Source organism: Aplysia californica, unplaced genomic scaffold, assembly GCF_000002075.1.
Source record: "Aplysia californica isolate F4 #8 unplaced genomic scaffold, AplCal3.0 scaffold00001, whole genome shotgun sequence".
Classification (NCBI taxonomy): domain Eukaryota; kingdom Metazoa; phylum Mollusca; class Gastropoda; order Aplysiida; family Aplysiidae; genus Aplysia; species Aplysia californica.
The window spans coordinates 4,861,867-4,872,062 of record NW_004797271.1 but is presented as its reverse complement, the minus strand read 5'-3'; the positions used below and the strand labels follow the sequence as shown (position 1 = coordinate 4,872,062).

Here is a 10,196-nt window from a genome sequence, read left to right as displayed (position 1 = left end):
TATAATATGTGAATAACACAAAAACATAAATATAATGTAAATAAGAAAAATCAATAAACATTAATCACGTACAGGATGTGAGGCAACGTGGTGGAATCGGGCTCTCGTCAATTTTTGGCCATGTAGAATTATTGGTTTCATCTTAAAGCTTGTTCACTTGTCTTTATTTGGGTGAAAAAAATATTCATTTATCTTGAATACAAGTCGAGATATTTGCGAATGAAGGAGGTGGGGGTCACCTGTTTTCAGAGGTAAAATTAATTAGAAAATGGTCGCCAAAGATTTCTTATTTCCTTAGCTTAAGAGTCCGTGGTAACTGAAAATTTTCAGTTTTTGTGCCTTTAATCAAAGTTTTTCAGAAAAATCTACACAGAAATGAGTTTTTTATTGGGCATGAAAGGTATTGAGCCAAAAAACAAAAAAGTTAGGAAAATACACAAACCTGCTGAAAAATGCAAGTTTCTTCTCTTTGATTATTTTGACGAGAGCCTGATTCCACCACGCTGCCTCACATATTATAGTTAAATATACACAAATCAAATGATCAATATATCAATAAATACCCCCACCCCCTAAAAAAAACCCCACTTTCACGATGACCCTCCATCCTCACCCTACGTATCATTATTCTATCCTTTTCTAATGATGATCAAAAGAGACCAGATATATTATTCCTTCTGTCTAGACTTTAAGAATCACGTCCATTTCCACTCAGTTCGGCATTGTTGAGGGGGGACAGGTTTTTTTAATTGACCATTTTGTGTCAATTTATGGTCTCCGAATTTTTTACGTATTATAATACTCCAATCACTTGTAAATCTGAAAAGTGCTTATTCTTTGTGTTACAATCATCATCTTTCAGATTTTCTCTCCAAGAACTTTCATTTTTTACTATTATGTAACTGAATGTCGTTTTTTCTCAAAACATCAATTTTTGATTTTTTTTTCTCATCTACTTTTTTATGTTATTTTTTATTCCAATGAAATTTTCAGGACTTGTTATTCATACCATAACCTAACTTTATACTGGTGGAAAATAAAATCGATGCTTTCGTGAGTGAGGTGCATGGATCAATAATGTAATCGAATTCAGAGACATGAGGGGGTAGGTCAGTTATCCATCTCTAACTTTTTTCCTATTCAAGATATCCAAGATTCCAACTGTATGAAATTTTGTATTGCGTATATCTATCAATGTGTTGGTAAATTAAAAATCCTGTTTACTTTTATGAAAGCTGTTTTTTATCAATATGGCGGCCGTTACCATGGCAACCGTATGTTTAAACAAACAAACAAACAAAGTTACATTTTACATATGCTTTCCTGTTATACCTCCTTGCTATAAGGCTTTATCTAAAACGGCCATAGTTACCGAGATGGGTTTATAAACCAGCACCCCCCCCCCCCCCCCCCATTAATGGCCGATTGTGATAGGGCACAGTATTTTTAGAATCAATCAACCAGTGAGAAATCCCGTAAAGAGTCTTATAGGATTCGAACCCGGGACCTACACACCACGAAGCGCTGTAGCGTAGCTACTACTACTACTACTACTACTACTACTACTACTACTACTACTACTACTACTACTACTACTACTACTACTACTACTACACTACCACGTCGCTCTGAGACATAGCCAAAGGTATCAGAACCAAGACCAGGCAAAGAGCGCTTGTCATACTTAATAAATAATAGAGAGACAAAGTCACAAAGAGCAGAGTGGTGGTATTAGCTGTCAGACAAAAGCTGACAGCGAGAGAACAAAGGACAGTTGTTGAATTGTAGACGGGTTACAGTTACTTTGTGTCCTTTTTATTTCTCTCCTTTGGTTTCTTATCTTTATTTTTCTGCTCTGATTCTTTTTTTTTTCTTTTTTTTTTTTTTAGCTCACTGCTGGTCAGTGGAAGTTAAATACAAAATCTTTACGAAACATTGAATGTTCCGTAGCATTATGGAGAGAGAAAAAATATCTAACGCTGAGAATTTGTAGAGACCTGTGATGGTGGAATAATACATCTGGCATCGAAAGATGGACGTGGTGATGATGATGATGATGATGATGATGATGATGATGATGATGATGATGATGATGATGATGATGATGATGATGATGATGATGATGATGAAAATAATGAGGATGTCATTCCTGTGGGAACTTTTAAAGCAACTTTTACACCAAAAAAAAGGAAATATTTCATCCAAGTTATTTACATCGAGCGGTTTGAAACCTTCCAAAGTCTCTTTTCAACGGTGATAGCGACGATGATGAAAGCAATTTCATCTCTTTTGATTCAGCTCAACAGAGGCAACATTCTGACAGGAAGAGATGTAGAGAGGACAAAGCAGCAGAAAGAACAGAACATGCCAGCTCGCAATGGAAGGGTTATGGGGTTGTGCTTCCTGAAATTGTTCTCTGGTCAAGATATTATTTTTCCTCAAAATGCAGTGCATTCCCCCTCGACATTAGTTTAGTATTATAAAATTGCGTTTCGTTCTTACTTTTGTTTTCAGAACAAAAGTGTGAGTTGTTTTTTTCAGTTTTGTGGTAAAGAGTGCATTTTGCCATGGGGCTCTTCAGATCTTTCAAGATGAGTCTTTGTACCCTGTAGTGAAACAGAGCAAACTCAGGCAAGGGCCTGCTGTTGTGCAGCATGCCGAAGGCAAAGGTTCGAAATCATAATTAGAATTATTTAAAAAGCAGGACCTACGATTGGATTTAGCCAAATGACGAAAAGCCAGATTTTTAAAGAAATAAGTAAGGCCCCATTGGGGATTTGAACCACGGTCATATTCATCTCAGCCTAACGTTAATTCAACGAAAATTCTAGTTGGGGTCTCGCTTTTTAAAATAGATGTAGATTAGCCCTTTCAGTAGGCCTAAGTCGTGTTTTACTATCGTATCCATACGAGGTGGGGAACTCTGTGCCACCACTTTCCAAAGAGGAATTTTACTCGATGATGCGATCCGTGCGCTTTTTTGCATAGCAGTCGATCAAAATGATTTTTTGAGAAATACTGAAAATTTCAAAGAGATTTTTGTACTTGAAGTATTCTAAAATGTGAAGAATACAACCCCAGGGGTACAAAATGACCCCAGGGCGTACGGACAGGGTTAAAATTGTCTTCAACATATGACGTCACAGCTGTCCCCATGTTGGCCCTACTCAGAGTGGAGACCCAGTATGCATGTAGTTGGTCTAGTAAGATCTAAAGTGGAGGCATAGTCACTAGTACGTGATTAGTGGGTCAGTTTTCATTTTAGTAAAAGGTTTACAACACTAGCAACACAATAAGGCTATTTAAGAGCCGAAGATTAGAGATGTTACAAGAGAGTAGCAAACACAATTAGATCCACCAACAGTCTTGGCAGCAGTGACAGCATGGTTCAAAGACCACATAGAGGATGAAGGCACCATTTCACACACAATGGATAGACTAAGGGAAGCTGGTGTTTCTTGAGGGTCGGGAAGAGACAGCAACCTGCGTGGAAAAGCCAGAAGAATATCCACACAGCTGTTAATTGGCACGATCAGCAGGCAGACCCTTTCATGGATCCTGGAGAGGAGGGAGGAGCATTGTGCCGCCTGCAATGATTCCTATTCTCCAACCAAGTAAAGTAAAGTAAACACAAAAAAGAAGGGGAGAGAAGAAGACGATAGATGCTTGATAGGGAAGAAGGAGCAAGCCACACCACAGCACCCGCCAGCCACCCACGGTACATGTAGTAGATCAAGCAAGTCGGAGGGCAAGTGATCCCATAGTCCATGTCTTATTGGGTGGGAGGGCAAGTGATCCTATAGTCCATGTCTTATTGGGTGGGAGGGCACGTGATCCCATTGTCTGTCTTATTGGGTGGGAGGGCAAGTGATCCCATTGTCTGTCTTATTGTGTGGGAGGGCAAGGGATCCCATTGTCTGTCTTATTGGGTGGGAGGACAAGTGGCAAGTGCTTAGTTTTCTTTATACATTACCTATTTCAGCAAGAGATGCTAGGTTCTTGATCTTAGTTTTAGTAAGAGTTTTACAGCATTTGCAACACAATAATGTCATATAAGTGTAGAAGATTAGAGGTGTTACAAGAGAACAAACACAAAAAAGAAGAAGGAGAGGTCAGGACGATAAGATGTTTGATAGAAAAGAAGGAGCAAACCACACCAGAGCATGCACCAAGCACCCACTGTTCTTGATCTTTTTAAAAACTTGAGAGTAGTTTTTCAATAATTTCAATGTACCAGTAAGTGTTTATAAGTATTAGCCCAGCCCAATGGACAAAGTTTAGGTCATTGAGGAGGTGGGCATCGGCCCTGCCTGTCAGAATCAACTCAGACTGAGGGTACACAACGTCCCAATAGAAAGATTGAGATACTCTATTAAAATTCGCCCCAACGGGAATCAAACTCAGATCTTCTGCCTGCAAAAAGCGAAGTGCTTAATTGCTACAAGAAGTTGCGAGCACCGTAAAACCTCTACAAAAAAAACCCTACCTAAATGCTACATCACAGACGCCAGTTGTTAACGTCTTTAGGGGTAAGAATATGGCCAACTCTTGAGTCCTTCAGAACATTCAAATTTGACGAACACAAACAAACACACCAATCAACCAGAAACATAAAAGTAAAAATAACAACTCATTTTGAGATCAAGTTGCATGATGTAACAGTTTATTGCGTACTTTAATGATGAGAACAGCCTCAGGCTGTGGCAGTGAGTAAAAACACATTTATTCCATCTCTCTCTCCTTATCTTTCACTCTCTCTCCATCCCTCTTACCCTCATTTGTCTCCCAATCTCTCTCTCTCTCACTCTCTCTCACTCTCCTTCCCTCTCTCTCATTAATCAACAACAATAGAAACTGAGTGAGAAAGAAGGAAGAGAGCATACAAAACCATACTCCCTCAATCACACTTTGAACAGTTTTGCAAGATCACTTTTTCCCGAACAAACGATACAAATAATGGTAGACTGGAAGATGGTAGTTTTACAATGTAATTACTAAACACTTTGCATAAATTATTCACTAAAATACATACCACAGTGGTGAATATATTATCACATGATCGTAAACGGTAAGTACGGAGAGCACCTTTTGAAATCATACGTGCAGTGTTATAGATGTAAATCTCCTTCACACATAAAAGTCAACCGTCAGTCAAAAACAAAAGAACTAACACTTAATTTTTGTATCTCAAAAAGAACAAAATACAGTTATCTTAGCTTCATCAGAAATCTATTCTAAAAAATCACCTTTGCTTTTTCGCTAAAAACATTTCTTTCTCTTTTTCTAAGGAACATAACAGCATGCCTTGACACTTGGCACAAGAGAAAGAGATGTGCATCTCCGCTCCATCAGACAGACTCTCACAGGACATTGGGAGAGCACAGAAATTTGAGGCTGTTATCCCAGATGCTCTCTTCAGGCTTGGTGTCCTTACAGATGTATTCACATAAGAAAAGAAGCATCTCTCTGCTGTTAAGGTTCAAATGTTCAATGCCCACAGAAAGATTGTTTTACCCTATAAGGTTTTATATAAGTTCTTAAAGATCATCTGCCCCTACAAGTATCGACTTATAAATTTTGAGATATGTACTTCTGTCCCAAAAAACTTTACAAGTTTGCAACAATTCAAACAAGAAACATGCATTCAATCATTGTATACAAAAAAATTAACAGGTTATGTCATAAAATATATAGCACCTTTTGAAATCAACAGAGCATAGTTGGTATGCCTTGTGGGCATATGAGCAATTCATGGCTGGAGAGTGAATTCATAGGCCAAGCATTCTCCAACACAACATGGCAAAACAAACCAATCAGGCATCAGAAGACGGTCGGCTACAAATTGGCCCTCCCTACCGTTAACTGTGGCACACGCCACAAACAGTCTACTGGGAGGCACGGCTGCGCTGGTTCAGATCATGCTTTTGAGCGGTCACCAAACTCACAGCTACAACCTGCCTCACAGAAAAGCTGTCTGTGACACCACAGCCGTACAGAGCATGGCAAAACAAACTGCACTGGACAGTACAGTCACAAAAACAAATTCATCAACTCATCAAGCACTCAAAAACACAAGTACAAACTTTTTTTTGGTTTAAGATATCAGCTGAGGTGAAACATTCTTTCGTTACATAACAACAATTCTCTTATGCTCCAGTAAGCATTTCAATTTTATTTATAAAACAGCTATACTGAATTATTAGTTTCCAGCATACATGTTAACTATAAAACTAATTAGAATGAAGGTGTTGAGATTTTCTTCCTTAACAGACACCAAAAAAATTACGACTACATAACTGATTCCCTTTACATCTGTTACTTCAAAGCAACTATTCAAATAACTTCTCTGACACAGGGTTTCTTTGGGCCTGAAGTGACTACTCTAACAATTCTTCAGGCACTGTGTTGTCATTCAGATCTATGCCAGAAGGTATGGGGTGGATGATGATGTCAAAGTCCGAGCCACCACTCTGTCCGCTGGAGGCAAAGTCTGCAGCAAGCACCATGGGCGAGGAGATGCCCCCCTCATTCCCCTTTCCCTTACCCCGAGACTTGGTCTTGCGCAAGTTCCGTCTGCCCTGTGCTGTTCGCTTGCTGGACAAGGTGGCCTCAGGCTCGGAGCCCGAACTCGACTCTGCTCCAATAGGGCTCATCAGTTCTGGCATAAAAGTAAACGGCTTGGGCTTGGGGCTCCAGCCAGACAGAGGTTTGCCCATCTCTATGGGTGGGAGAACGCCGTGGCTGAACGTGGGTTTGGGAGGCAGCTCCGGCCGTTTGCTGGCAACTTTGGCTGCTGCAGCCGCCTCATTTTTCTCATGGCCAGACTGACCCGACGAGGAATCTGTACGTCGGTGACCGCGCTCACTCTCAGAACTCTGTGGGCTTGCATTGCCCGATGATGGGTGGAGTGTGGGTGCGGCCACTGACAAGCCAGCCTCGACTTTTCGTTGGTCTTTCTCTCTGCCTCTTGAAAGGTTCTCTGATCGAGGATCTTTTCCTTTCACACTCGGTCGCTTCAAAAGACTAAAATCTTGTTTGCCATGAACATCACTCTTTGGTCGTTTGTCATGACTAGAAACACTCCCAATCAATGTGTCCTTTTTATCACAAAGCTTTGGTCTCTGGAGACTAACTGCTCCAGCTTTGAGAAACTTGGCCCTTAGTCTGGCCTCTCGGGCCATTTCATTGGTAGTGGAGAGATCTAACCACTGTTTGTGGGTTTTGATGCCGTCTGTGAGGGGACAGTGGCCGCCTTGTTTCCCCGGCACCTTCATGCTCTGACTTCTCTTTGGAGGCAGCAACAAGACAGGCTTGGGGTGACTAGCACAACTATCCCGGGCCGGCCTGGCAGGACCCACGGCCCCATCACGGACTGGCCTCAGGGGGCAGGCAGCGGCCTCATGGACAAGCCGCAGATCTTGTGGGGAGTCCTGGCCGGAGGAGCTAGACTCTGGACTGGTCTTGCTTGAGGACAGGCTGCTCTCTTTGGCCCTGGCCCCCAGACCACACTGCTGCTGGACCTTACTGGTCAGCTCTTGTAGCGCGCTGTCTCCCAGCTCACACGCCGTATCACGGCCGTTTGGTCCAGCATTTTTCCCCAGAGGTAACGCCAGATTAACCAGAGGATCTGCGCCGGAGCAGGCAGCGTAAGGCTGGTCATTGACATCAAACACAGACGACTCTTGCCTCTGCATTTGGAGTTGGCGGAAAATTTCAAACTCTAGCCTTGACCTGGGGGAATAAAGATTTCCAAAGCGTTAATGACTATTTTGTAAGGATGCAGATCAAGTTCATATGAATTACGTACATGAGAAACTGAAATATTTGTCTGGTAGGCTTTATTGTAACAGCTTTGAAAATGATTTTTACAGGCTTGTCTTTATCACTGAGGCAGAGAGATGAGGAATGTTAAAAAGAAACACTAAAATCTTCCTAAAAATCACTGTTCTACATCCTCCAGAAAATAATTTGCTACAATAGTTTGCTGAAAGCGCTTCATGGGGCAAGTCTGCCTTAAAGATGTTCAAGACTCTCCACAGTTATGTACAAAAAAATCTTTCCGAGGTTGTCTTCAGGGCAGTAATAATACAAATAAAACAAGCTAAAAAAGACTGTTAAGAGTCACAGAGTCACTTCTGTGTTATGCATTATGAACTGACAAACATGCAGTTGAATGTGCTTAAACTGACATCCGCAAGATGCCAAATTATCTTCAATTTAGCTGAGTTTCATTTTAGACAGGTTGTCAAAATAAATGGAAAGAAAATTTTGGATGTTATTTTCTTTCTGTTTACCACTGTTTTGGGATTAACCATGTTGGATGTAAGCAGACTCCCCTGCAATTATGAAAATCAAGTCAAGTCAAGCATCCTTTGAAATTCCCGTCTCACCGTATCTCCTTCTCCTTCTCCTCAGACAAGATATCCGCGCCGATGCTGTCCAGCTTGAGAAGCTGTGCCAGGTAAGGCTCGTTAGAGCAGAGTTTGTCCTCAATCTTCTGTACTCTGTGCTCCAGACGTGCCCCCTCCGGGAACAATGAGCCAGCGATGGCGGAGTGGATGGTGTGTTCCTGGGGAGAATGTCACGGGGAAAAGATGAGCAAAAAGGTTTAGCAGAGGAGTGTTTACTTTTCTGTCAGTAGTACTTTCACATTGAAATTTGGATGAAGAATTATATGTATATCAAGCATAAAAGTAAGTATATGCACCTCTACAGCCTGTGTGTGTTTATTTAAGCATGTACGGAAGTGTATGGAATGTGTGAATACGTAACGTAGAGGAAGACGGAGATGGTGAACTAGAAAGAACTAAAGAAGTTACTGAGAGGGTCGAGAGAAGCATCGGTTAGAGAGGTCTTCTTAGTTTTTTAGTAAGTGTTTTACGGCACTTGCAACACAACAAGGTCATATAAGTGCCGAAGATTAGAGGTGTTACAAGAGAGTAACAAACACAAAAAACAAAAAGGGGAGATAAAGACGATAGATGTTTGATAGGAAAAAAAAAGCACCAGAGCACCCGCCAACAACCAATAAACACATACATTATTCTTTTATCATTTCAACCCATGACAAGCCTATAACACTGACCTCCTCCCTCATCTCTGACTCCCCACTAGAGATCCCGTCATCGCCACCATTGGGCGTGGAGTCCGAGTCTGTGAAGCTGTTGTGTTTGTCTGGGAGGCCCGACGTGCCTAGTAGGGCATTCATGCGGAACAACAGCTCTTCCACCAGGTACAGGATCTCAGCCATGGTGAACTCCTGGAAAGACACACATCATTGTCTCACATGAATCCAGCTCACACGTATTTTAGCCACAAAGCATGAACTTAACAGCAAAGGCAGAAGAATTAAAGGGAACATTGCCAAACTCCAAAAATAATCCTTTGAAATGTACAACCGAGACCAGATTTAATCTGTAAATCAGTTTACTGTAATCAAAGCAAACTGTATCAAAGATTTTTTACATCACACTGAAGCTGAACTCTAACAGTGGATTATTCTAAATTGTGACAATAATATTTCCTCGCTTATAATGAAATACATCAGACCCAAATTTTCTTTTTCAAAAGAAGACAAAGAATAAACATCTTTCATAGCGGTCACAAGGAAACTGAGTGAGTTACTCTGGAAGACCCTTCTTTACAGGAAAGATAAGAAAACAACATCGGATTTGCTCGTTTTTCTAATGGCAGCCATCATTTTCTTACCGGGGGCAGAGTGTGATCAGTCTGGATGTTGGACATTTCCACCTTAGAGCCCGACCATCTCAAGACCTGGTCCCAGAAGAAGGCAAACAGCTGACTGCCAGGCATGGCCAACACCTTACACTTCTTTGTTTGCCTCAGTCTGTGAGACAACGCTGCAAAGATCTGAAATAATGAATAGAAAACAAAATTAGTATGAGATGTATACAGTAAAAAAAAAAATTTGTGCATGTATATATATCATAGAAAAGTGCATCTTACTAAAAGAATTACTTTTGAAGCAAAAAGTGAAAAGGCAGAATAGAATTGGTTTAAGGAATGAGGTGTCATAACAAAATATAGTCAACAACTTTTCACTTTGGACTAATGTTCTAATGCGAATACCATAAATTATTAACTGAGTCTGTGAATTTTGTATAGGATATGAGCAAATCTATCAACTCTTTTTGCATTTTTCAGCATTTAGAATTTGAATTTCAACAAAATATTTC

The 10,196-nt window shown here is 40.8% G+C and overlaps 1 protein-coding gene across 1 annotated transcript in view; it reads right to left on the bottom strand.

Annotated features, from left to right (window-relative positions):
- Nucleotides 1-4,641: 4,641 nt before the first annotated feature.
- LOC101851775 overlaps nucleotides 4,642-10,196 on the bottom strand; it is a gene marked incomplete in the record, with an annotated part of 239,242 nt that continues 233,687 nt past the window's right edge. The window contains 4 exon segments of the mRNA XM_005088889.3: nucleotides 4,642-7,731; nucleotides 8,391-8,569; nucleotides 9,086-9,259; nucleotides 9,709-9,870. Coding sequence (XP_005088946.3) covers nucleotides 6,378-7,731; nucleotides 8,391-8,569; nucleotides 9,086-9,259; nucleotides 9,709-9,870 — 1,869 coding nt within the window.